This window comes from Sturnira hondurensis, unplaced genomic scaffold, assembly GCF_014824575.4.
Source record: "Sturnira hondurensis isolate 20B ecotype Veracruz unplaced genomic scaffold, ASM1482457v3 Scaffold0008196, whole genome shotgun sequence".
Taxonomy (NCBI): domain Eukaryota; kingdom Metazoa; phylum Chordata; class Mammalia; order Chiroptera; family Phyllostomidae; genus Sturnira; species Sturnira hondurensis.
In genome coordinates, this window is record NW_028080827.1 from 25,369,966 (window position 1) to 25,397,924 (window position 27,959).

A 27,959-nucleotide genomic window follows, 5' to 3' on the forward strand; every position below is an offset into this window, starting at 1 on the left:
AATAACCCTCCGATGATGGAGGAGCAGGCTTCCCGCTCGTGGGCGTGCCCACACACCTCACGTCCTAAAGCACCAGCCAGCTTGATTCCTCCAAATAAGGGGTGCAGTTCATTCATAAAACCACGTAGCCTGCTCTCTGATAATGGCGATGGTCTTCCATGCCTTTGAACTCCCTCTCAAAAGGAGCCTCTTTCAAAGACAGAGCTCAGGACACTGCCGCGTTCTTCCTCTCCCAGAGTGTCTGTCTCGGGAAGGGTTGCAGAAGGCTTAATATAGAATGGTATGCCTGGAATTAATCAAAGGGGCTTCTCGAGGCGAGGGCTCCCGTGGTGACCGAGGCTTTGACATCAGTGGAATGAGGAGCCTCCTGGGCCTCTGTGAGCCTTACGTAAAGCCACTGGCACACATACCTCTGGAAGTGTTGGTCCTGAAAGGAAAGCCGAGGCAGATCGCCAGGTTAGGATGGGTGTGCATTGTTCTAATTCATCTTCCTTTTTTTTTTTCACACAGTGTGCACACAGCTCTTGGTCTCCAGACCTGATGAAGAAAATATAAGTTCCTATTTGCAGCTCATAGACAAGTGTCTAATTCATGAGGTGAGTTGTGACAGTTTTTACAAAGCTTTTTTCTCATTGCTTAGCCATGGTTCTCAGTGTTTCTGTGATGGGATCATTTGGGTCTCCCCCAACTTGTTTTTGTGGGATAGCTGTCATCATAGCTCCATCGTGGTGGCCTAAACACAACTTGTATATTACTTAAGCATCCAAAGATTCATCTAGACTGAGCTCTGGTGTGAGAGAGAAGGCTGGAGAAAAACTTCTGACTCTGAAATGATCTCTGAGGGGTCGAGGCTGGGGCGTGGTTAGCACACAGTCCTGCACCTGGCCCTGATCTTTTCAAGTCTTTCAGAAGTTTTATTTGGAAACATTTTGCCTTTTGGCTCCAGGGAATCTGAAGGAGGGGTGGAGAAGAAGTGTGCAGAAGAAATAATGTGTGTGTGTTGTGTGTTTTCACGGCCATTCTTCCAGGTTTGGATTTGTGAGTTTTATGAGACTTGTGTTTTGCCACACATCCTTCTGAAGGGTAACTGAGGCAGGCTGGAGCCAGGCCTGCCAGACTTGCAAAGCTAGTGCAGCCTTCATGACCGAGTGAGGCCGGTACTGGTCTCAGCTGCCCCAAGTGACCTGTGGGGACAGGTGGTTGTGCCTCAGATCCATGACCCCAACGGCTTCTTTGGCAACCCTCCTCCAGAGAGCCGCAGAGATGAAGTCTAGGCCTTAGGACACTTAGGACTGGGTATATCCAGGGCACTGAGGTCCTTCTGTGGGATTTTGACATGAGGATAAAATGGTAAAGGCTTCCAAGCCTCCTCACCTTTGCCACGGTGGCAGCCAGCACCCCGGAAGTCCAGTCGGCCCAGTTTGGGAGATACCCAAGGGCAGCGGTCTGGCCCCCAGCCTCCTGCTGCTGTGGGCAGTTCTCCGCCCGACCTCTGACCTCCTCGGCCTGACTCCACCCCCCCTCGCTGCAGGCGTACAGTCTCCCTCTGGGTCTCCACCCCAGCCATGCCTCCTCTACCCCCTACCCTCTCGTTTCTGCAGTTTTCTCTCTCAGCAGCATCAGTCCTTGTGTGTGCCTCTCCCCAAACCCTGACTCAACCTTTTCCTGATCCCAGCCCGCCCCTGCACTTGTTTTGACCAGCAGAAAGCCGCAGAAAAAAGAGCACATTGACGAATTTTAGAGCTCATTCATTCCATAGATATTTATTAAGCATTAAGCGCCCTGGCCCTGGCTAGGCAGCTTACATTGTGACCGGTAATCACATACATGATGATAAAGCCTCTGATGAGGCCCTCCGGGGCAGGTAGAGCCCAGACAAGGAGTGGTGAGCACCCAGCAGAAGCAAAACCAGGCGCTTCCTCAGAGGGAAACCACCCATAAGCTACCCTTCCAAGAGGGGAAAGGCCATCTGAGTCTCAGCGGCAGGGACTAAGGAAGGAGGCAGAGGAGTGCCCCAGGCAGAGAGGGCAGGGCTGGGGCTTCTGTGTGTTGTTAGGGGAGGGCGTTCAAGGTGGGTTTCCAGAGGGATGCTAAAGGGAGCCTTTAAACTTCTGAAAAAGCAAACAAGGTCCCAGCTTCCTCTCCCACGCTCACTCTCAGCATTGAGCTTTTAAGATTGGAGAGGGCAAGTTACTGCCACCTTGCCTCAAGTCTGCTGATCCCATGAGACAAAGTAGCGAATCCTCCAGCTGCCTCGGTCAGACCGTGCCCAGCTTCCTCTTTGGTCTGCTCCAGCCCCAAAGCTGTGGCCTGATTCTTCTCCCTGTCCTGCCTCGTCATGCCCTCCGCTGGCATCCTGACTCTTCTTTCTGCATCTTTCCACTTTTCCTCCCCGGCTGCCCAAGTGATTCGATGCAAAGATGGCACTGTGTGGACTCATCCACTGGCAAGAGGCCCCATTGCTGCGGAGGGGCCTCTCGGTAACAGGAGTCGTGGGCACAAAGGAGCTTGGGCCTGGTCTGCTTGCCTGAACTATATATACTGTCAGGATAGAGGCACCCGCGCTCTGCTTTGGAAAGGAAAATGTTGTTCAAACCTTTTTATTATTTCAGTTCGAGACAGAGGAAACACATCTGAATAATTTTCCACAGCCTCGGGTTAGTCTGCATGTGCAGAACACACCCTCCCCATGAGGCCCACGGGGGCGCAGCCTGCGTCCTCGCTGGAGGTTAGCCTGGGCTCCCGAGACAGGGCTCCCTTTCACAGCCCCCTGGAAGGCGAGCACATTGACACTTCCAAGGCGCCTGCCTTCCTTCCCGGGGATGAAGGGACTGACTCTCCTGAGTAGTCAGAGGAAACACAGAAAAGTTCTGAATTTTGTATCCGAGACCAATCCCTTTGTCTCATGGATTGTAACCCCAGGAGTCTTGCCTCCTCGCCGTCTTGAGACAGTTCTAGGAAGATGAGCTCTTGTCCTCTTTATGAGCCTTTTAATCCAGCCACCAAAGCCACGGGACACATCTTCCTCCAGACAGACGTATTGGTCTGGGGCTGACAGGGAGAGAAGATCCAGTAGTGGCTGACTGGCTGTGTCTGGGCAGTCTGTGGTGTGGAGTCCTCCTTCCCCTCCAGCCCAACCAGCGCTGCCAGCAGGAGCCGAGGTGTAGTGTCGGCCACCCCAGCCAACAGCAGTAGTGCAGGCATGCATGCACAGGAGCCAGCTTTCGGAAAGCCCTCTGAGCCGGTCATGACCCGGCTCCTGTCTGCGTCTCCCAGCTGCAGCTTCCAGGATGGAGAAGAACCGGCCAGCACACTCACTCGGCACTGCTAAGGGGCTTGCTCCTGTCTGCAGCCTGGAACTGAGTGAGCCTGGTGCCCCTGTGCTGAGTGAATGAGCTGACCTCTCGGTGCAGCTGTCTACATTTCCATCTTTTTGGATGCTCTTTGCCACCATGGGAGATGTCATGTATGAACTGATGTTCATACGTGGAAACTCTATAAATGCACATCTATAAAGGGAAACTTTGTCACTTGCAACTCAAGCTGCCCTTCAGGCTGGCTGCAGACCAGCTCAATACTCTAGTTTTGAGACCTAGAACTCATTTGCTGGGGTCTAAGGTACCTGTTGAACACTGTCCGTGATGAGCCCTCATATACCGCCACCGAAGGGCTGGTTTGTGCCACTGAAAAGGTCGGGTCAGAGTATCTGTAAGCAGTGTGCAATGAATCACTGCTAAGAGCCAGGCATGTGCTACACATTCTAAGTGCTTTACAGGTGTTAGCTCACTCAAACCTGACAGTGGCCCTTTGAGAGGAATGTTACTATGCTCAGTTTGGGGAAGGAACAGAGTCCTAGGTAGAGGAACTCCAGTAAGGGTGTGTAGGACTCACGCCCTGCCACATGCATCCAGGGCCTTTCTTTGACCCACTGGGCTGGACCCTCCTCCTCAAGCCATCTTGACCATGGCGCCTGCACCTTGTGTCCTCACTTAACACTGGGCTGGATAAAGCCAGTTAGAAGCAAAACCTGCCCTTCTCTGTATTAGTCCAGCAGAGGGGTTTGCCTTTTGCTGTTTTCAGAAGGGCTCAAGTGCATTTGGACACTCGCCAAGCATCGCCAACAAATGAGAGAGACCCTGGAGGAGAGCCACATCCTCACCTCTTGGCCCTGAGACCGTCCCTGGAGGAGAGCCACGTCCTCACCTCTTGGCCCTGAGACCGTCCGCCATTCACCTTAGGGGGGGGTCTGCACTAGGTTCCTGGGCTGGGCGCCCTCCCTGATCAATGCCCTCAATGGTGCCTGGCAAAGGTCACCCAGGAGGAAAGGCACTGCCAGTGAATAATTTTTCTGCAATATGACTAATGCTTTTTGCTTTCATTCACATAGTTCTCTTGTGTTTAGGTCCTTAAAGATTCAATGTCATTGGGAGAAAATTAAGCTGTCATTTTTTTCCTCTGTTTCAGGAATCTATTACCTTCATGGAATACAGTCATGTAGTCTGTTATTCTAAGTAATAGTTTATTGCTACTTAAATTTCATGCTTTATTGACAAAACTACTTAGGCGTGTTCTCTCCATCATTGTTAATGCTCATCTGTCAAATCTGATGGATTTCCCACAGCGCGTGGACCACAGTTCTGGACACCTGACAGGGGATTCCTATATCGTGTGCGTCCCGCACCCTCTAGAATACTCCATGACCAAGTTCTTCCAGCAGCAGGATGACCAGGACACTTGCTGCCAACACAACCCCCGAGTCCCCTCCAGATCTGTTAAGGCAGGCTCTGGGTGTGGAGGACGGGGCCCAGGAACCTGCACGCTGACTTCTCTTTGGGGAAGTCTGTAGACCATGAATTTGAGAATCCCCGCCCTGGAGACACAAAACCCCTGAAAGTCCTTCCCTGGGCCATGGTGCCCACAACAGGAGGCAGTGTATCACAGGGCAGTAGGCAAAACATCCCCAAACACCAATTTTACTAGAAAAGATGTGAGGGGTCATCAGATCTACCCATCTTCCTAAACTTTAGACAATGTGTCGGTTTGGATGTGCACTGGGGTGTTGGTAGGGCACGGGACCCCCTAACCAGAGATTTCTCAGCTGGGCCCTGAAATCCGGAGAGTACACACGCCATTGTCTAAAGCCCAGCTAACCACTCAGGGTGTCCACACACCACCCAGCAAATTGACTTTTGGAGTGGTTTCGCATTTCCATTGATTATGAAAATGCAGGGGGCCTGCAAAAGCCAGCATATTCAACAATCAATTTTGCAATGTATTCTTGGTTAATAAATTGAGTCCAGAGTGGAGTCAGAGGAAAAGGAAGGTGGGTATGGATCTGCCAGAAATGCAACCAAAACTGAAGGTTATCAAAAGCTTAATGCATGTACTTTACCAGGCACCTCCAAAGCCAAGTAATTTGAATTTTCCATACAGGCAGCTCACAAATAACACGGGCTGCTGTTTGAACCAGGTTGGAAACAGGTGAAAAAAAGGCAACTGCAGAGATGCCAATGTTTTCCCCTATTAATTGCATGTTTCTCTCTCTAATGCCAGGCTGCGTCACCCATTAAAAAGTCCTGTTTGTTTTTGCAGGCATTTACCGAGACGCAGAAAAAAAGACTGTTGTCATGGAAACAGCAGGTGCAGAAGCTCTTTCGGTCTTTCCCTCGGAAAACCCTTCTAGACATATCAGGATATCGACAGCAAAGAAAGTATGTTGGGATTTCATTCTTTGCAACGCAGGGCGGTTCCAGGTGCCTCATTGCCTGCCTGGGTTCCTGAGGCAGGACAAGGCCGGGCATTCCGCGTTCACCAGGGTGCCCCGGGGCGGGTTCCAAGTCGCATTCCTTAAACAGGTGGGGTTGGGAAAGGCTGTAGAGCGAAAGCATTCCCAGAGGAAGAGCTGAATGCGATCTTTTGTAACTCAATTTACATTGTCCAAATGACAGTGTTAGTCCAGATGCAGAGAGTGGGGACGGTCTAATGAATGCCAGTGGAATACTGGGCAGTTTATCCCCAAAAGGGGGCTCCGAAAGGACAAAAAACGGATCCTTCCATCGGCACCTTAAGTGGTAGTGTAATTCTTTTCTCTCCTGGCTGCAGACAAGCTAATTATAGTTGGTGGCAGGGTGAAGAGCCCAGTGCTAGGCTATTTCGGTCTGAGCTGCAATCTAAGAGTGGAGCAGCGCCATTCTTGATTTTTCATAGTACTTCAGCTTCTTGGGTGCAGTTAAAAATAAGCCTCATTGTACTTTAGACCCCATTACCTTAATCCGGCTTTAAACTGAGGGATCCAGTTGCATATTAAAGGTGAGTGTGAGAGACAGTCTAGTGGATTAGGCCTTGAAGAAAGACAGGGAGTTTGGGGGAGACAAGGGAATGACGATGTGCAAACATCCTACAAAAAAATTAACATTCTATTTTATGTTTTTAAAGATGAGCCTATAAATAATAATTTTTTCACTTGCACCTAAAAAGTTCCAAATTCATTTCTCGGTGCACATAGGAAGCTCTGTTGGTGTCGTTAAAATCTTTAACACTTACTTGCATAGGTGTGCTTCAGAACATCACTGTTTTATATTATTTAAAAGAGGTAAGGCCAATTGGAATTTGTGAAAAGTCTTTATTAAAGATTTAGGTTAAAATTAAACTATCATAGTCCACCATTACTTCTCAAGCAAATATTTAGCACTACATGTCAAGTGGTATCCCAGCACTTGAAGAATATTGATACATTTAATCCTCGCAACAACCATATGAGGTAGAGGAGCTGCTGTTAACCTGATTTTACAGACAGGCTGGCAGGCAGTGGCACCCAGGACTTTGACCAGTGAGGCCGGCTCCACAGTCAGTGCTCTTCGCTGCTCGGGAGGCCAGGCAGCTCTCTGGCCTTTGGCGCCTGTACAGGAAAGATGGGCACGTCAAGCAACTCCATTTCCCACCCCCCCTTCCGGGGGTGGCCTTCCTGGATCACCTCTGCACCCAGAAGGAAGGCCAGGCCTGCTCTTCAGCCTCCTCCTCTCGGGCTGCCCCTTTCCCAGGCTCACTCTCTCCTTGTAAAAAGGCAGCAAGACTTCTCCCAAGGAAGAGGACGAGGTTCCAGACCCATCTTGCAACACCCGCCCATTGGGAGACAAGTTCTAAAAGGAAGAAAGAATCTAGAAGTTGAAAATGGAGATAGAGCTTTTAAGTTCTTTGCAGCTCCTCCCAGAACTTTCATTCCCTGCCTCTGTCTGCCCTGCCTTGTCCTTGGTTCGCATCAGAGTTCCCGTTAACCTTGACCTCTCTCGAGTGTTACTATCAAAAGCATGTATTGGGCTAACCCAAGGTTTGCCAGATTAGAGTTCCTTTTATTGATTAGGTAAGAATGAATGCCATCATTGATTGTAGATGTTCAGATGGAGGTTCCTAAAGCTCTAGAAAGTAATTTGATCTCCTAAGTGTAACCTCTGGGATTTTTTTATGCTATTAATTTGCTTTGAAGACCTGCTTCCCCAATAATACAAGGTAACTGCAGCCCAGGCCCTGCTTGAATTATCACCAATCCCAGATTAACTGGTTCTTATTCGGTCTTTTCACGCCTTTCAAGGTAATGAAATCCGTTGGTTAGACTTAGGAAGGCAGAGAAAGAGAGACATAGATGACAGAGGAGAATGAAAATGTACTTTTGTCACTTGATTCTCTCCCCAGAAAGAGCGATTGTTTCATTAAACCTAGTGATCTTGGGTAACCTCAGTGTTCGCTCTGGCTGCCGGCGGTGGCTGTGTTCAACAGCACTGGCTTTGTCATAACCAGTTAAAGACGCCACGGAGGGGGCCCTACCGGCATTAGAAAGAAGGCCCAGCCAAACTCTCCCCTTCCCCAACCATTCCATCCCCAGAACGTTCTGGGACTCACAGCCACATACCGCCCAGTGAGTCCTAACCTCAGGAGCGCCTAGAGCCCTCATTCCTCCAGTGACTAAGTGCCCCAGGACAGAACCCTCTACCCACATGGTATTGCTTAAGATACATTCTCGCCTTCCCGAAAGCACAAATCATTTTAGCATCATTCATTGACTACTGCACTTTGCATATGAAATAACTTTAAAAACCCAACCAAAAAGGAAAATGAGCCAAAAAAAAAAAGAGCCATTCGCACTAAATAAGGAAAAGTCTTAGCAGAATACTGAATCATCTACCAGGTGGCCACAGTTCTGACTCCAAACACCAAAGGCCTAGTTTTCACAATTTAAAAAAAAAAAAGCCACCACGGCTCACTCTCCACCTGTCACTCCATCCGATTTTCCTCCTTCCAGAAGAGGACTCTGCTACGGCCACAAGAAATTACTCCTATTCGTCCTGGCTGAAATTTCTTCTTTTAAATTGGACATTTTAAACCTTAGTCAAAGAAGAAAGAGGGGAAGAAAAAGGAGAAAGGAGGAGATAAACAGAGACCCAGAACCCGTGAGCGCCCCCTTCTCACCACGTGTGGAGGAGCCTGGGCAGGAACAGGCCGCTTTCCTGGGCCACAAATGCCCGGAAGTGGGCAGAGGGGGCCCAGAAGTCGGGTGCGGGCAGCTCCCCATGGGATTCTCTTCGCTGCTCTCTTTTTCTCCCTAGGAAATGTAGGAATTCTGGGGAGAAGAGAAACATTTTCTGAGATAAACTGTGCTGAGGGCTTAGATGCCCCTCCCCCTATGCACACACAACTCTCTCTCAGGAAATGACTGTTTTGCAGGACCCCCCACCCCCACCCCATCACCCTCAGCTGGTTCAACTACGTCAGCCCTGTCTCCCGGAGTCTCCTCCTCACAGGCTTGGTATAAACCTCCCCTGCATGGCTGGAAAAGCAAGTCTGTTCCATCTTGTGGCCATTGGAGGTAAAGCATTCGGACTTAAACATCAGTGAATGACTAAAGCTGACTCTTCTTGGAAAGAATGTGCTGGTTCCTGAAACCCCGCCGGCTGCTGCGCACCCTCCCAGAACCTGAGGCATGTTAGAGAGGACGCGTTCTTTGGCGATGAGGTCACGGGAGCGATGGGAGCACAGCGTCCGAGTGCGATGCCAGGGTCTCCAGCAGCCTTCCTGCCTGGGTCCAGGGGAAGCACCGAACCTCCGGGCCTCTCTGCAGGGAGGGCCTGAGGGTCCCAAGTCCAGGGCGCTTGCACTCACGCCATCTCCATTCTCATATCCCTGCTCTGTACCCAGAGTCAGAGCCCCAGACGCAGGGTCACTCCTCCATCTGGAGAGGCATCATGGAGGCAGAGGGTCATTCATTCTTTCATTCATTCCACCTGCGTTTACTGTGCCAGGGGCTGATTCAGTTGTGGGACACACATGCAGATTGGACGAGGAAAGACACCGTCCTTTTCCTCGCAGACCTAACGTCCCATGGGGCCCTCAGCCACACTCTCCGAGTCTGCCACACGGACAGAAAGACTGTGGTTCGCTGGAAGGATCACTGTGCCTGGCTGTGCGTTTTCTTGCTGTGTGGCCTCCTGACGGGCATGAGAGCTCTGGGTCCTGTGACGCAGCTGGGAAGAAGGCCCAGGAGCATGTTGATTCAATTTCGGGGCTGCCAGCACTGCCCCCTACTGGCTGTGTGACCTTCGGGGAAACCCTTAAGTTCTGTTCCACTTCTCCAGCTCCAAGTAAAAGTGGACAGAGTGCCTACTTCATAGGGTTGTTGCGGGGGCTGAAGAGTCAGTGTAAACGTGCCGTGATGGTGCACGTAAAGTTCGCTCTCACATGTTAGCTGCCATGCTCGTCACAGCCCTTTCCTGGTTCAGAGCCCAGGGTGCCCAGAAGCCTCCGAACTGTCAAAATGTGAGCAGACCCCAGGAGGCGTCCCACCGGCAGCTTCGAGGGTGAGAAGCGCCGAGGGGGACCCATGCTCCTCCTGTTTTCTGTTCGTTCCCACAGTCGCGGCTTTGGGCAGTCCAACTCCCTCCCGACGGCCGGCTCTGTGGGCGGCGGCATGGGCAGACGGAACCCCCGCCAGTACCAGATCCCTTCTCGGAACGTCCCTTCCGCCCGCCTTGGCCTCTTGGGCACCAGTGGGTTCGTCAGCTCCACCCAGCGCAACACCGCGGCCAATCCCACCATCATGAAACAAGGAAGACAGGTTGGTTCTGCCCCAGGGAGCAGGGTGGACCGCCCGGCTCAGCGCTGAGGCTTCAGGGTGCTTCCCCAGGTGACCCCAAGGTGAGGGGAGAAACCCAGAAGGGCCAAACCAAGAGACAGCTGTCTCTGTCCTCTGCGGCACCCAGAGTCATTTGCCCTGGCTCTCTGGGGGACAGATCAAGGCCAGGGCTACACGTGGTCTCCTGGAGGCCTGCTTAGGATGCCCCTGGGACCACTTAAACTTTGGGGGCCCCTTTAAGGAAGACATTTAAGACCTGGTTATCATTTGCCTCGACCCTTGACTTGCCCCAGCAGGCCTCACCACCCCCCAAATCTGGGTTCCAGAGAAGCCCGAACACCTAAGGAGCTTTCGTAGCCTTTGCGGTGTTCCTGGCTGTGGTGGAGAATCCACAGAAAGGAGCCGAGAGAGGCTGTCAGAGGGAGAGTAGAAACACTCTCAGCCAGTCAAGGCCAGGCCGCACAGAGGTTCTCGCTGTGTAAGGTGCAGGCGACCTCTGTCCCTCAGCTCCTCTCTCCCTGCCGCACCCCCACCTCCACCCCCGACCCTGCCCAGTGCCTTCCTACTGTTTGCCCACAGCCTTGTGAGGCCATGCAGGCTGGGGCTGGGATTGGAGGGACACAAGAGGGTCTGAGGTTCTGGATTGTCTTGAGAAATTTAGGGATGACAGATGGGTTTGAAAACAGGAAAACAGCTCCAGGCAAGATGGGTGAGACTCACTCCCCAGGAAAAGCAGCAGGGTCTGAGAAAGCCCCACCTGCTGGTCGGGGCGGGCAACCCCAGTCGGTTCAAGGGCAAGTCCCCACTGAGCCGCCCAGTGACCGTTCACACGAGCTGGGTTGTGCCACCTCCTTGCCAGCTGAGGGGTTCTTTTTTCTCCCCCTTGCTTTGTAGTAAACTGTAAGAATCTCGAAGAAAAATCCAATGAGCGCCCTGAAATAGTTGGTGCTTTCTGTTGCAAATGTTTACAGGCTGCTCCCTCTCCCCACCCCCCGACCCACCACATTTCCAAGAAAATGATGGGAAAAACAAAGTCAACAAAAGGGATAGAAAGGGTTTGGAGGTAGTGAGGGGGAGAGGTGCCTAGGTCAAACCGAGGTTTAGAGAGGGGCCTGGGATTGGGAGTGGGGTGTGTGAATAGAATGAGCGGAAACTGAATTCCTCTCTAGAAGGAAGCAGATGGGCAACGCTGGCCTGCAAGCAAGCCCTCTTCCAGAAGTTAGCAGAGGATTCTCCCTGGGGTGTTTGTCTCCTGAATTCCGGCTGGGGCCCTGCTCCCCACCCCCCACTTCCCCCCATCCCTGGGTGTCTGGACTAATGGTTCTCCTTTTGTGCTTCTCACTAGAACCTCTGGTTTGCGAACCCCGGGGGCAGCAACAGCATGCCGAGCCGCACCCACAGCTCGGTCCAGAGGACCCGCTCGCTGCCTGTGCACACCTCTCCCCAGAACATGCTGATGTTCCAGCAACCAGGTGGGGCCCAGAGCTTGATCTCTCACTGTCCTCTCCCCTGACACAGAGAGGAGGCCAGGACGCCAAAATAGATGCCCTGGTGAACCCAGCTGGAGAGTGCTTAGCCTTGACTGTCACCGCACATTCTTACGAGCTTATAGCAGCCTTTCCTTTTTTAAACCGCGGACAGCGGCTGCTTGGCTGGGCGCCAGCACGAGGAGCCCCAGTGTCGCTGTGGTGTGGCAGGGACAGTTTTGATAGCAGTCATAGATCTAGGTTGATTAAACCAGAGATACCACCGGAGGGCTTCTGGGGGGGGCGCTGGGAGGGGGTCTGTGTGCCGTGGAGACGGGTGGTAGAGGAGTAAGACAAAGAAAACGTGACTGTATTGATGCTAAGGGACCCTCCCCAGCGTGGCTGTGCCTCAGAAACACAACTGTGGGACCAGCCACCTTTCCTTTCCTTGGTCCAAGGGCAGCGTGTACAATTCAAGACCGTCTCACCTGTCACAGCGCCCCTGAAACAGGGCAGCCAGGGCTACGTGCAGCCAGCAAGTGCTTTCTCTATGCAGACAGTGACCTCTTAGACTCGAGGAGTAACACGCAGCCACACAAGCAGTCATGGCACCTACCTAGATGGCTCTGTAGGCGGGCAAACCAGACACGTGTCCACCCGTGGGAAATGCCCACCCCGGGCCATAGGTGTGCTTGGTGCAACACGTCCTATAGGAGCTTAAGGAGGGAAATGTCACTGTGGCCTTGGGTGGGCAGGGAAGCTTCTTGGAATTGGAGCCGAGTGCAGAGGACAGAGGTGAAGAGACGGGCAGAGGAGGGTGGCGCTGCAGATGGAAAGAACAGGGGAGCAGGACTGCAGGGGTGCCAAGGCCACGGTGAGTTCCGGGAGCCGCTGCTGGGCTGAAGTAGTAGTGGGTAGACCAAGGCAGCTGGGAAGAGGGTGCCCATTGTGGGGACTCTAAATCCAAGGCCAAGGAACTCAGAGCCTGTCCGCTGTCAGTGGGGACTCTGTGGAAGATTTGGGGCAAGGGGTCAGCCCAGAATGTGCCTGGAGGCCTGGAGGGGAGGCAGGATGGGGTGGGGGGGGCAGAGGACACCGATAAGGAGCGGCAGGAGGATGCGGGCTGCGTGGAGCTTCCATAGGGTAAGGGGTATCAGGAAAGGAAGGGGCGTCCGCATGGCCCAGGTGCCGTTTAAAGTTGCTTCTTGACTTCTAGAACTCTTCGTATTTGCCCACTTTTGTTTTAAAGCCTCATTTCTCCATTTTGATACTTGCAGCAATTTTTCTTCCTAGGCAGAAATACTTGATAAAGCTCAAGGGTGGTGAAGGCCTTCTCTCTGGGTTATTTAGTCCCAGCCTCTGTTATCATGCAGAATTATGTGTAATCCATTCCCAATAACAGAGAATCTGGACAAGGCTTGAAGGCGTCCTGGGTGCTAGGCAGTCTGTGGCCTTGAATGACTATCCCACCCTGAGCTCAGTCCCAGGACTGCCACCCAGCCACCCGGCAGCCTCACAGGAGCCTAGCACAACTGAGTGCTCTCCATTCTGAGACGAAGCCTTCTCTGTGGTTTGTAACCGCTCTCTCCTTCCCTGCAGCTCTCTTCCAAGCCCTCAGTCTTCCTCTCTGTTCCTGGCTTAACTGGGAAGACCAGGCCCAGCTCTTCCCGGGGAGGAGGACTGTTCAGGTCCATTGCCACGGATCCTCCGCGTGCACCTCCGTCTGCCTGCACTGCTGCACGGCGGCGCTGCCGCTCGTGCTCAGGGCAGCTGCAGCCGGAGAGCCTTTCCACCCTCTTCCTGGGGAGGCCTCTTGTTCCCATAGTTAAAGAATCAAATGATACGGAAGGGAGGGCTTGCAAGGAAAATTGACTGTCCCTCAAACCTCCCCACTCCAGGCCCACAGTCCCATTTCCCAGAGGCAGCTACTTATAACAGCCTGTTGTCTGTATCCCTGGTAGTTTTCTCAAAGCCTCTAATAATGTTCTTTGCACACTGGACCTAGATTCTGAAACCCTTGTGTTTGTTTTGTTTTGTTTTTTTACTAGCCTCTCACCCAAGCATTACAAACCCACTTCCTGCAAGACCCTAATGACCCACAGTGTTTCTAATAATGGCCAAAGCACTCAGACAGGGCTACTCCGTATTTCCCAATTGCAAATACATGGGTGAGCGCTCAGCAGGGGCCACTCCTAAACCCCGCCCAGCATGCTCTGCCCAGGCTATGTGGGGCTTTTCTGGGGACAGGGTCAGGAAGGGTGAGGCGGGGAGCAGCTGTGACCAGGATTCCTCACTGAAGGGAGCAGAGGCTGCAGAGGTCACTGCCACGCACCCAGGGATGCTCTCCCAGCCTCTGCCCAGGGCCCTCGTGCATTCCTGCCTTTGCAGGTCAGTCGCTGGTTTTCAAGACCAGGAATCACTGTCAGCAATGCTTCCTTCAGCCCAAGGCCGCCGCCTCCTCCTCGCAGGCAGCTTCTGTCACGGCCTCGGCCAGGCCTGGACAAAGGCTCACCCTCCAGAGACAGGGTCTGAGAGCCAAGCCAGCTACTGGGGGTCCTGTGCAGATGGGCTTTCTGCTCCAGGCGTCACACCCTGGGCAGCTAACCAGGCATGGACGGGTGGTGGCCGGGTAGGACGGGCTGTCAGAAGTGTCATGTCAGAGCGGCAGGAATCAGGAAGGCAGAGAGTGGCCTTCCTGTGTGCACAGCAGCAGTAATACGAACGGGGAACGGGATGGAGACACGGGACCAACCCAAAGTTGAGTTCTCGGAGAACTGTGTTGCAGGCCAACAGAGTGGTTTCCTCCTGGACGTGGGACATCTTCAAAGCTCCATTTAAACCCTCTGGGCAAACCTTGAAGACTACAGTGCATTCTAAAGGAGCTTTTATTTATTCTGTTAATTTAAAATAATTCCGTTAAGATGATGGAAGACCTTAAATATCTCCAAAGACTATAGTAGAGGTTGGGGGCTAGACCCAGCCCGAGTCACGCGTCAGCTGGTTGGTGGCCTCGCTCCAATTTGCAAGGCATACCCTGCTTTCCTGGGTCTACAGCATCCATGGCCGCTTGGAAGCCATGTCAGGGGTGGTTTTTCACGTTATTCACACACGGACAGGTTCTAGATGTCTCCCAGGATGCGCCAAGGGAATCACAGGTGATCATTCCCTCTTGTGGGCGTTGGGCACTTGTCCTCGAAAGTGAGAACGCGGGGCCTGATGACTCACCCAGGAGGTGACTCGCACTTAGGATGAGTGTGGCGCCACCTTTCCCCGAGAGGCAGCGTGTTTTCCCAACCGAAAAACCAGTTTGGAAACTGCTTGCAGGATGATGTGTTATCTTAGAAGCAGGTGTTCCTGCTGACCTGACTCAGCCGCCCTCGAGGTCCAGCCCTGGAGCAACACTGGGAAGCTGGCAGCCCCTCCTCACCCCGAGGGCCTGAGAGAAAGGGAGGAAAGGCCAGAGGCAGGTATCCAAGGGAGAGCATGGGGGAGGGCGGGCTGCCCGCCTCACCTGGCTACATTCTGCGGATCTCATTTCTCCGCTTGCACAAAACCACGAGCAAACAACCCTTGGGGCTGGACCTCCCCCTCACCGTGTGAGGCGGATCCGGCAGCACCTTCTATGACAGCATTTCATGGGTGACATTCCCACTCACAGCACGCCTCCCCTAGACACAAGCTTATGCTTAGAATTCTTCCCCCATTAGAAGGCGGCACGCCTGGGTCCATTACCTTTCGTTTCCTCCTTCCTGTGAGTGAGTTTTTCCTGATTCCTTTCTGAGAACTGCCTTTGGGAAGAATGGGAGAAGGAGAGTGCATCAGAGCCCTGGGTCCATGAGCGGGGAAGGCAAGGGCTGCCAGGCAGAGGCAGAGTCGGGACCCACATGAAGTACGTAGTAAATATTTGTCCCCTACTTTCTAATAAGCAAAGCAAAGGGCCCTGCTCGGGGAGGGTGGTCACTGAGTCCATTCTGTCACAGCCAGAACCCAGCGGGGCCTATGTCCCCCTGCATGCAAGAGTCAGATTCAAAGAGACCAACTGGAGGCAAGAGGATAAAATGTGGTCTTTCTGCTCCTTCCTTGTGCCGTGTTCTACTTGTCATTATTTGGTGACACTGTGGGTCCCAGGGGGTTTCCACAGCACTTCCTTCTGCAGTTGTAGGAATGAGGCCACCAGAGAAAAGCCTCCATCCCCGTAACAGATGCAGGGGTGCAGCTCATTTGTTACCTTGTTCCCCTTTCCCCTGCCGTGACCGCTCTGTCATCACCAGCTTCCCTGCCCCTCTGATGCCGTTTGCTGCTCACACTGATCTCTTTACCTTTTGTGACCCACCTGCCCCTTTCTTCCTGGTCCCTGGGTTTATTCCCCTTTCTTCCTTACCTGCCCCCACCCATCAGCCCGAGCCCCACTTCCCATCCTCTGCCCCTTACTCATCAGCCTGTCTTTCCAATGTATCTCCTTCCAGTGACCCTGCCTCTTGCTTAACCAGACCTTCAAAGCCTTCCTAGTTATCCAACAGAGTGGCCTCAGCTGTCATTGGCAAAGTGGGATTCTAAAGGTTTTTTCCAAAAATGCCGGCCTGTCTCTTTTTCTGAAATCCTAAAGAAATTGGCCTCCCACCTCGGCTTCAAGGCTTTGAAAGAGACACAGAATTGCACCTCGGGTGCTGCAGACAGAAGACTCTGCAGGAATGTCCGGTTTCTGCCGAGGAAAAGCCACCTGCCTTCCACGTCCCAGTGGACCCTGCAGCAGCACGTCATTAAGGACGGGCAGCCCCACTCCCTCCAGAATCTTCTTGACCCTGGGCAAGACCCTTGGCACTAGGCAATATGCTTGTGGGACGTCTGCAAAAGCACAAAAAGGTCCCCAGTCAGCCTAGACCCTGGGCATCTTAGAGCTGGGGAGCCTCACGAAACATTAGAATGACCTGACGAGGAGGGGGAGAATTTCTGGTACTCAGAGATGGCATCTGAACTGAAGAAACAGGCCTGCTTTGGGCAGTAGCAGAGAAGACTCAGTTTCAAAGAGTCTTTCTTTTCTGCCTTACGGAAAGCTAGAAACTATGTCTGCCTGTTACAGCTGGGAGCCCAGCATAACTGTGAAGGATGAGCCCTTGGGGATAGGAGCCCGGGGCTCCTGTGGGCCTGCGGAGCAGGAGCCACCCAGACACTCCTCAAGGGTCTTGAGAGCTCTGCCCACCTAGCCACCCGTAGCTGAGAGCTCCAAGCCTGAGATGGAAGCTGTTTTATCCACCCAGCCGGTCTCCCTGTGTCTTGTATGTGCAGGGAGATGTCACAGATCTGTTTTTATCAAATACACAATTAAAAAGTCACACTATTAGGGAACTCGGGAGTATGAACATATGTGTTCCTCCCAAGACTTAGAGTTTCCAGAGCCATTCTGCGCGGCGGGGCCGTGGACTCCCCGGCGCACAGAGGGAGGATCTGGAGGATGAAAAGCAAGCACGCCAACTTCCAGCCTAAAAGAGCAGCCACTGAGGTTTGGAGATCCTGGCGCGTAGAGCCCCGCATGTCTCGGCCCCCTTTTTGGAACACGCAATCCCAGGCTTGGAAAATGGCATTTTGCTGCGTGTTGGCAAGAACTCCTGCAGCTGAAACACTTCTCTCCAAATGCCGAGCATCTTTATTTATCCAAATCTCTCCACAGTGTTTGTTTAAAGGGAAGTGCTAGAGAGTAAACTAAATTTTACAATGAGCATATGGATGGCTATAATTGCTGAGTGTTTTTTTTTTTCATATTTGCTAACTGGCTATATATAAAATTGTGTTTCTCTTTTATAGATTTCACACCCTGAAGGCTGCTAATTTTTGCATGCATATGATTTTCACATGAATGGATGAAAATACTAAAATACTCTTCCCTCTGGATTGTCTAATTGCCCCCACCCTACCTACTCTGAGAGCGTCCAGTGAGTGGGGGTGGAGAGACCCTCACATTCTCCCTCTCGGTTTCCCTGAAGCCCAATTGGCCTCGGTCCCCACAATCCCGCACGGAGGTCCTTCAGACGCACCGGTGCCAGAACTCTTGTGAGAAAGAACCCTATCTGTTCCCCAGTGCTTTGTATGTTGATCCATTCTGCAAACCTTCTCTTTAAGAAGTTTAAATAACAGAATCAACACCTGACTCTGAATGATCTGGTAGTGGAGAACCCAGATTGCAAAGAATATTTAAATATACAGCTGACCAAGGAAAATAAATACTTTGGTTTAGCCACTGGTTTCAACTTCCTATCCCACCAAACCACCAACTCATTTGTAATCCCCAGCCCTGGGCCCTGAGCGCCCCCTGGTGGAGATACGAAGGAGCAAGGACGAGGCCTTAAGTTTGGGACACAGGATCCTTTGCACTCAGGTAGAAGAGCTAAGGCCCAGAGAAGAGAACAGCTTCCCAGGGTCACTTGTGGTGGCAGTGGCAGTGTTGAGGCTTCCCGGACACTCAGAACATATCCCACTGCTAATTTTTTTCTGCCTCCCCGCCATAGGATTTCAGTTCTTAGTTGTCAAGGTTTCTTTCTATTTCTTGCTCCATTTCTCATCACTCAGTAGACATGTACAAGGTGAGCAGAAGGCCATGCAGGGGTATTATGGGAGATTCAGAGAACTATGGAAGCATTGTCGCCATCTGCAAGGCACTTCCAAGCTAGTCAAGGACATTCAAGAGCTCTGTAGGCTAAGGGACCAGGGAGAAGCTAACAGTGAAGTCCCCAGTGGGACAGAGGAAGGAGCCCCCAGGGGCTGCTCCCACTTGAAGAAGTACTGGAGCCTGGGGAGACCGGGTGGGTCTGGATGGCAGAGAGGGCTCTGGATTAGAATGCACACAGCACTGTCCTGGGCAGTGGGCACCGCAGAGCAGACACCTCAGTCTGCAGCAGGGAGTTGACGGGGAGACCGGCCGGGGGGCCAGAGCCTGCTCCGTGTCAGCTGGCTAACCTGGGCAGCTCACGCAGCCTCTCTGAGCCCCACTTGGGAAGTGGGCGCTGGTAGAGTCTTGGACTCAGAAGAAGCATTTTCCATGCTACGGTTTCCGTTTGCTCCTCCTCGTAACGTAACAGAAATGTGCCAGGCTTGGTCTAGGCACAGGGAGCAGAGCCAAGTCCCGTTCCAACGAAGCAAACTCTCAACTGGGGGAAGCAACAAATAAACACATATGTCAGATGTTGTGACAGCTATGAAGTAAAATAAAGCAGAAGGAAGGGTTGGTGCCAGAAAAGATCTGTTCACACACAATGAATAGAAAGTCCTTTCTAAGGAGACAGTAGACCCAGAGATAGCATGGCAGGAAGGGGGATAACCTGGGAAGCATCCAGGACCCAACATTCTGAGCAGCGGGAACAGCTGTGCAAAGGCCCCGGGGCAGGAGACGGCCTGGGCTGGACCGAAGGAGGGGGGAGCTGTACAAGGGCAGGAGCTCCTGAGGAGCCAGACCATGTAGGGCCTTGCAGGTCATGGCAGGGGGTGGGTTAGCTTTGATGGGGAGGCGCTGGACGGTTCTGAGCAGGAGACTGACAGACTATGAGTATAACCAGCTATTTTTAGTTACCAGCTTTCTTCCAGCCAGCCATGTTCACGGTGGACTCTGAGTCTGACCTCAGAGGCTGGTTGGATCCAAGTGTGACCCGCCCTCTGCACTTACCCTGACAGTCCCCCCAAGTCCTCCCAGAGAGGGGCAGCAACCCTCACCCCGGGCGGTACTGTACAAACTTTCTCTTTGTTCTTAGAGTCTTTGTCACCATCATCACCCTTTGTGCCCTGCAGAATTCCAGCTCCCCGTGACCGAACCTGACATCAACAACAGGCTGGAGTCTTTGTGCCTCAGTATGACCGAGCACGCCCTGGGAGGTGAGTGTTGTCCTCTCTGGTGTTGCTTCCGGCCTCAGGGAACTGTTGGCCACCTGCTGGCCACACTGGGGCTGTAGTGCATGCGAGGCAATGGGAAGAACACAAGGAGGGGGAGACAGAGGGAGAGAGGTCTCGGGGCTCTTGGAACGTCATCAAGCCACACCATGCCCAGCAGCCTGTATGCCCCGCTCCTCCTTTTCTGGGAGGTGAGTTGGGGGGCACCTGAAGACGGAGCCTGTCCCTCTTCCCCAGGGGCCACCCCCCATGCACACTGGAGTCTCACCACATTCGCAGTCCCAGCCAAACACAGGGACCTGGAGGAGTCCAGGGCACAGGACGCGGCTGAGAGTGGGAACATCCCCCACAGCACTGGAGTCTTTCCTTCTCGGCACTAGATCCCCCAGTCTGGTCCAAGCATACCCCAGCTTGCTCTAAAAACAGAATTCGTGAAACAAGATTTCCTGCTTCTATTTATATCTCCCTGTTCCAAATGGCTTCCATAAGGCCTGGGGCCCCGAGCAGTCTGAGGTGTCCTTTGCAGTGTGATGGGGATAATCTAGGTGGCTGTGCCTGGGGTGTGCAGAGCTGTGGCTCCGTGAAGAGCTCCTAGAAGCAGCTGGGTCATCCCACCGCCTGTTTGGTCTCAATCCCTGTGTTGTCACAACAGCCCCAGGAGGCCTTCCGTGCCCTCCTGGTACTAAATGGGTGCTGTTCTCCGGCCTGCACTTGCAGCCAGCCCTGGAGATGTTTGGCAGGCAGAGGAGAGATGTCCCCTCCTTCCTGCCAACATCCGGGGCGGCTCTGAGTCACGGAGATCCAGGGAAGCCTCCTGTGACCCTTCCCAATAGCCCTCTCAGTCCGGATGCGCTCGCCCACGCGGAGATGGGCCAGCAGCACACCTGGAGCCAAAATGTGTGCTGTCTGGCAGTAGTGGGGAGAGAGGCCGCCGTCAGCTACTGCTCCAGAGAGCGTTGTCCTTCTGACCAGGGATTTTTATATTTTTAGCCTCTGCAAACACAACCGTACCCTGAAACCAAATATGAGGCAGATAAAAATGCTCTGCGTGGAGCAGAGGGGAGGCCTGTACGAGGCTGTCTGCAGCCTGGAGGAAGCCTCGGCTCGGGACTGGAGGGAGCTAGCCGAACACGCACCTCTCAGGGCACAGCTCCTTCTGTGACCTCCTGGGGTTCCAGGAACCCCGTGTGCAAGCACGGCTCTCATCCCTAGCCATTCCGGTCTTGGGCGCTTCACAGCATCATGGGTCCCTCCTTGGTACCTGCAGGATGAGGTACCGTGTTTCCAGCTAACCGAGGAGATGGGGTCAGCACACCAACAACCCCTAAAGAGTGATGAGAAACACCCCAAAGGTCCATCAGCAGATGACTATGGATGAACAAAATGTAGTATAACCATATGGTTCAGCCTTAAGAAAGAGTGAAGTGCTAATCCGTGCTGGGTGAACCTGGCACACGCCACGCTAAGTGCGAGGAGCCAGGTAACAGAAGACCACACAGTATATGATTCCGTTTGTGAGTTTATGAAATGTCTAGAATAGGCAAAGCTGCAGAGAGAGAAAGTGGAGACCCGTGGGGGTCAGGGGCTGGCGGGAGGTGGGAGTGGGGAGTGGCTGCTAATGGTACCAGATTTCTTTCCCGGGGGTGACGAAAATAGTGTGGAATTAGATAGCAGCGACGGATGCACAGCTGTGAGTGTACTGAAAGCCACTGAACTGGGCACTTGGTAAAAAGGTGACCTTTGTGGTATGAGAATTACATCTCAACTTTTTTCAAAAAGGGAAAGCCCCCTAGACCCGGAGCCGACAGCGGCTGGCCCAGTGGGGAACGCTCCTGTCCTCTGAGTCGGCAGGAACCGGCCTGATCCCCCGAGACTTGATATTTCTCAGATAATTGGCATGTTGGAAGTTCTTATCAAACTGCTAAGTACTAACATTATCGTCATTAGTAGCAAGAATGCCAAATGCTCCTTATGAAAGGGTAGCTTTTCTTCAAAAGACTTCATTTTTTAGCCCATTCTTCTCTTTTTACAGGAAGCCTTTCTGAACGGATGTGTTTTTGCTAATGTTTTCATCAGATTAATCTCCTAAGCCTTTTTATTGCTGTGTTTTTTTTCTCAGTAATCCTCTGTTGGGAAGCCTGTATGCAGTTTCCTGAGCAGAGAGTGCAAATTAAGTTCAGGGTGGCCCTGTGGGGCACAGTGGTGGTGGTGGCGGTGGCCGAGTTGTGCCCACCCTGGATGACAGCACTCTGTGCTGGCCGGCCCCCTCCAGGTGCCAGGGAAGATGACCTTGCTGAGGACAGAAGGCCAGTGAATTAAGTCACTCTACAGGAGGGAGATGAGAAACTAGGGAGAGGCGAGCAGACTGAAAGAGGTTCCTCTGCTTGTGTCTCAGGGAAGTGGGGGGGTGGCCAAATTCCTGGGCCCCCCCTCCCGGGATGGCCATTCCAATGAGGCTGGCTGGTCCTGGGGCCCCAGGCCGTGGGAGCCCATCCCCGTGTGCCATGTCTCTGCTCTCTCTGTCTCCTCCACTGGTGGCCGCCCTCCTGGGGCCAGTCGGAAGCCCCGTTCCTCTTTGGTTCTCTCTTTCCACCTCTTCTTCCCCCTCCCCCAGGCCTCTCCGAACCCGTCAGAAGCCCTGGGGATGGGTTGGTTCTGCCATCTGGGTCTGGGAGTCTTTAAGGCTTAATCTGGCCCCGTGGAGCTGTTCCTGACTGGCAGCCTGCGACATTCAGGAGATGTCAGTGCCAACCCGGGGCATTGTTTTCTTCCAGTGGGGGGTGGGGGAGTTACGTGGGCAGAAATACTCTCAGCCGTGGAAGCAAGGCTCCTCCAAACAGAATGGAGTCTGTAGTGAACTGTACCATAAAGAGGCCCTTCCGGTTCACTCAGATGTTCCGGGGTTCGTGCTTCACGGGACCCCCTTGCCATTCCTACTCTCCTTTCCTCCTTACGCCCCCCTTGGGTCCTACAGCCCCCCCTTGTGGCAGTGCGGAGACTTTGTGCCAGTGCGAAAAGAGCTCCAATTTCTCAAATGCTGCTCTTTGATGTGAAATTTGTCGTAATGACTGTAAAACCCATGGTGGTTGCGTGTGAATAGCACCCCGTGGCGTTGTGCCGTGCACACCCCCCGCAGCGGTAAATGGTGAGTCCGGGCTTCCTGTGCGGTCATTTCCCTGCGGATGAACACCATCCCCATTGGAAGATGAGGTTTACAGCTGGGACTCCGTGAAAATGCTCCCTGGGTTGGGTTTGCTGAGGTTCTCAGGTTTCCAGCTCCCACGCCCACAACTGTGAAGGGTCAGCGATAATGAGTGGGCCGGTGAGCCCTGGCGAGAGCGTGCACTGCGCCTCTGCTGGTGAGGGAGTGACCGCTACACCCCGCCCCGCACGCACGCCTGCTGCTCTCCCGTGACCAGTCTCCACTACAGGTCCGCCACGAGAGGTTGACACTTGGTGGGGGGGGGGGGTGCGGTGAGGTTATTGTTGATCTTATACAACAGATGACCTTGGGGGGGCATTTGCTTCCCTTCGTTAAAATTGCTCCAAAATTTGTATAGAACTTTATACACACACACATGCATGAATACAAATAACAGTGGGAAAATCGAAATAAGGCGGGTAGGGTGTGTTGGTGGCAGCGTTTGGTGCTACTACACTGGGGTTCTGCGGGGTGTTGCCCTAGGGGAAACCAGTACGCTTTCTTACAACTGCATGTGAACTACAATGATCACAGTCAGAATTTCAAATCAAGAATCCTTTCTCCTCCAAGTCCCTGCTGGCTAGCACATCCAGGCACCGCCCCCCGAGGAGGTCTCTGCGCTCCTCCATTTCACCCCACACCGAGGAGGTCTCTGCGCTCCCCTCTCACACTGAGTTCTACCCAGTGCCTCTAGGTGCTCCATCGGGTAGACCAGGTTTGGGACATCATGGCTTAGACACACCGGCTGGTGTTTGGAAATGCGCAAAACCAGGCAGGCGTCCAGCATCCCCCGTGGCCTTCATATGGTGGCCACTGAACATAGTCTTTGCTACCTCCTGTGAGGGCTACTCCACACCCTTCTCTCTGCATGCTGATTGGCCCTTGTCAGCTCTAGTGTGGGCCGTTGTAGGGGCTTCTTAACTGATCCTCTTGCCAGGAAAACCCTCCTAAAATCAAATCTGGTAACTCCACTTCCAATAATCCCCTAATTACCAGTATCCAAGCTCCCATTCACAGTACACAAGACCCTTATGGTTTGAGTCTGGGCACTGTCCTTTGTCCCAGGTGTAAGTCCCACGCCTGGCCTCTCAGCTCCGGCGTACACATGCCCCACTTTCTCCACAGCCTGGCTTCGCCAATTCCCCGCACCGTAGCCTCAGCACCCGTGGGTGGCCTCCGCACTCTCCCACCTGCACAGGATCTTTCGGTTCCCGGCGCCCACCACTCCAACTATGGTGTCTCTGCCCCGATCAGATTTTTGAGACGGAGAACCTGGGTCAGTTTGGGTCAGATGCATCCCCCAGGTCTGCTCAGCTGGGACCACCCCGTTCCCAGTCATTCAGCAGAGCTTCAGGACAGGAGAAAGACACTCCCAGAGAGAGGGGCGTGAGTTAGCCGGGTCCACCTGCATGTCCATTGCAGCCCAACTCCCTGGCCTCATCTCCTGCTGCCCCTCCCTTCCCCTGTCCTTCACCCTAAACCTGCAGCCTGCCTTCGCCCCACCCTGTGGTCACCAACCTCACGCCTGTCCGTGAGCTGTGTGCACACTCCACCTTCAGGTTTCCCTGCCTCCTCCTCTACAACACCATCTTTGAAAGTCACTATCCCTGGGAACCTGTCCCTGATTTCCAAGGGTGACTTCAACACTCCCTCTTCCATGCTCCCACTGTGCCTGGCACACACTCCGTTGTAGCAGCTCCCACTCATACATCATTGTGGGTTTACACGTCTGTATTCTAACTAGGATGTGAGCACCTAGAGGGCGAGGGCCAGTCCTTGACGTCTCAGCTCCCAGCTCATTATGGTTACTGCCAAAACAGCCGTTTCCCAGATGTGGAGTGGGTGGGCACATGAATGAACAAACGCAGCCCTTATCTGCCCTCAGAGACTGGGAGGCCCAGCGCACATGGTGTGGGACGAGGGGCCATGGACGGAACTGCCTTGCTCACCGGGGCCCATTGTGTACTTCCTCTCCAGACGGGGTTGACCGGACCTCCACAATCTAAAGCCGAGGATTGGAGTGACCGCGCTGGCCGTGAAATCGACTGCTGCGGGTCCAGTGTCAGCCATCTTCAGGTTGCACAGAATCCTCCAAGATCCTCTGCAGCCTTTTCCCCCCTGGTCCCTCGCCCATTTTGGTTTTGTGAGAGCGTAGGTCATCCTTGTAAACGTATCAGTAGACCTGGGATTGGTTATTCTGTCATTTGTTTCTGTCATGGGATGGCTTGGTGTGTCACGTGGGGAGGGGTCTTTGGGAAAGATGGGACTGGGGTGGGGGGGTGGGGGCAAGAAGTGGCTTTGGGATGGAAGGGGGGGGAAGAGCCACCATGAAAGAGACAAGATGCAGGAGGGAGGCAGAGGGCCCACCAGAGCCTCTCACAGCGCCTGCCACCGCAGTCTGGACCTCGGAGGAAGACGTGACATGTGCGTGTGACCAAAGCAAGGTGGTGGTTCGCACTTCATCGCCCCCCCCCCCACAACTGGATTCCCCTGAGGCCCCTGCTGCCACAGGACAGGGCTACATGGCAAGAGGGGCAAGAAGGGAGAGATCCCCTCCAACAAAATTTCAGATAAACTTGGATTTGTGTATTGTTTACATAACTGTTTTAAAGGGTACATAATGTGTAAAGAGTTTGGATAGAACCTCTCTTCATACTATGGTTTTTGTAAAGGGTTTGTTGATAGGGATTCATTTTTCCCTCTATTTTTATACGAGCAGCAGGGTTGTCTTTTACAGTGGCCGTCCAGCCCTGCTCCTCGGGGAGACGGCTGCAGGCACGCCGGCCTGAGTGGTCCCACTCTCACCGGCAGGTGGGGCGGCGTGTAGGCGGGTTAGAAGGTCAAGGATGTGGCTGGAAGGGGCAGAGCACTCGGAAGGGCGCCAGGAGGACGGCACCACATGGCCGTTCGGGTTTGCAGGTCACCCGGAGGCTGTAAGAGAATCCTGCAGGCCCTTTCTGTGCCGGATTTGCTCCCCACCCAGAGCCCTCTCCCCACCCTCCCGTATGGTTTCACCCTGTCACGCTGCACGCACACGCAGGTGATTCAGGTTCCACTGGAGGAGAAAAGGCAAGGATGGACACTTTTTTTCTTTGCGAGAGGCCTTAATACCCAGATGATGAGCTCAAAAGGCCGCTGATGGTGCGTTCCTCCCAGGACCCTGAGCCTCAGGGCTCTGCCCTCTTTGCTGGTTCTCCTCTGGGGAGGAGGAGGGGAGCAGGGCCCAGCCACAGTGTAGAAATGGTCAGTCTGCAAGTAGCAGAGGGAGCTGAGGGGAAGTATATGGCCACGGCCAGCCCCACCATCCCAGGTGGGCAGCAAAAGGTGTGGGAAAGGTCAGCGGCATGGTGGACACGACGCTTCTGTTCCCATGGCATCCATCGGGCTTTGCTGTGTTGTTGGCTGACGAGCTCTCCACACAGGTGGGCGATAAAGCCACTCTTCACACGGTGAGAGAGTAACACACTGTACTACCGCAAAGGAATAGCTGTGTGTCTTCAGGGCAAGAGAGACTCCATTTGGGGGATCCATAGGAGGGCAGGTGTTAGAGAGAATCAAAGGCAGTTGTGCTGTGCACGAGGAGATTGGGTTGTGTGGGTGCTGACATCAATGCTCAGCTGGAGGCGACATCAGGGAGACGGTGTGAGGCCTGTTTATTAAATGGGTGAATCTGGTGCCTTTTTTTTTTTTAGTGAAGTCAGGGTCAAAATAGAAAAGATCACACCATGAAAATCACCGCACTTGCTGATGGTTATTTTTTTTAAAAGACAGTTGAAGTAAATATAGATTTAAAAGGCCTTAATGAAATCCAAACAACTTCTTATAACCTTCAAGATTAAAAATGGGCACCCAACATGGCTTTGAGTGGCCTGGGATGTTGTGAAAGGCTTTTGAGATCCCTTTAAGGTCTAAAAGGGTGAGGGCATGTTAACCGTCGAGAGCCTTTAGCCTGCAAAAGAAGGCTTGAACCTACAAAATCACACATTACATTTTTAAAAAAAGAGTTCTCCTTGGGTGGCTACCTTCTAAAAATGCAAATCCATGTGTGGAAAGAGGCAGCATTTCTTTCATTGATTTTTTTTTTTTTAACCAAGTGCCATTAACATTCATCCTCCACGTCCCTTTTCTAAGCAAGCTTGGTGTTGCCGGGGGAATGTGTTGGGATGGACGACCACGTGTAAGGCAGGGACAAATAGGCCCAAAGTGTTGAAGGCCAAAGGTAAGACCAGAGGGTTTGCGGAAGTGGTTTTCGGATGCTAAGAAAGATAGAGAGGAGAGAAACAATGGTACACGCCCTGTGGGGAAACGCGGAAGCATTCAGATCTGCTGCAACACCCAGATGTTCAGAGAACAGACTGTGCACACAGTCGCGGAAGACCTTAAAATATTTGCAAATCTGAATTTCTATTTATTCCTTCACTAAATATAGAAACAATGGTTATCTGATTATTAGAGATATTATTTTGGATATGTTACTTATTAACTTGCTATGGCTGGTACCCATGATAAAGTCTGTTATTAATAACAACATAATTCATTTTTTAAGAAAAGAAAAGCTTATTTTTCATTGACTGTGTATAGATTTATCTACTTAGTTGTGTTTTGCTCTTAGTGTTTTGATTTTTTTTTTTAAGTTGGGTGTTTTGATCAATTTTAGGAGCCTGTCCCCACCTTCTTTTGAGTCCTGTGTTGACTGCAGGTATACAGATCAATTTAAAAATTCTAAAGCAAAATAACTTTATTTATAAAAGAATCAAACAGTTGCATACGTAAGGCTGTGAGGCTGGATATTTAGTAATAACGCAGCAGTGCCTTTTTTTTGTATTTACCCATGGGCCCCCCCAATGCAACTGTTTTATATTAATTGTAAACATGAAAAATATCAGAGTAAAATCTATTTCACTATACGTTTCTCCCTTTGTTCTGATTTAAGCAGTGTGTACTCAGCATCTCCACACTGTCCCAGGGACAGTGACGTTCTAGGATACTGTTACCATGTATGATGTTTTATTGGTGCTTTTTATTCATAGTGGTTTCTTACCAGAAACAATAGGAAGATACACATGAACTGTGTACAAGAAATGAAACATTGCTGCTGATTTTTTTTTTTCCACATGCTTTTTGACGTTCACTTTTAAACTGAGGGCCAGCGAGCGAAACAGACATTGCTGGGTCGGCCTGTGGAAGGCGGCGGTTTGCACCGAGCTCTCAGCTCCTGGGCACTGATGGGCCCGTTTTGGTGCTGAGGGTTGGGGCAACAGCTGGGCCCCCACCTCCCATTCATTTGAAGAGA

At 52.6% G+C, this 27,959-nt stretch overlaps 1 protein-coding gene across 2 annotated transcripts in view; it reads left to right on the top strand.

The window, feature by feature from the left end:
- Positions 1-24,925, top strand: part of SAMD4A (sterile alpha motif domain containing 4A) — a 196,877-nt gene extending 171,952 nt beyond the window's left edge. For both annotated transcript variants that reach the window (XM_037054344.1, XM_037054345.1), the window contains 6 exons: positions 511-596; positions 5,593-5,711; positions 9,904-10,105; positions 11,469-11,595; positions 19,366-19,449; positions 24,644-24,925. In XM_037054344.1, the coding sequence (XP_036910239.1) occupies positions 511-596; positions 5,593-5,711; positions 9,904-10,105; positions 11,469-11,595; positions 19,366-19,449; positions 24,644-24,672 (647 nt within the window). In that variant the 3' untranslated portion in view covers positions 24,673-24,925. The remainder of the gene's footprint in view (positions 1-510; positions 597-5,592; positions 5,712-9,903; positions 10,106-11,468; positions 11,596-19,365; positions 19,450-24,643) is intronic.
- Positions 24,926-27,959: the final 3,034 nt, after the last annotated feature.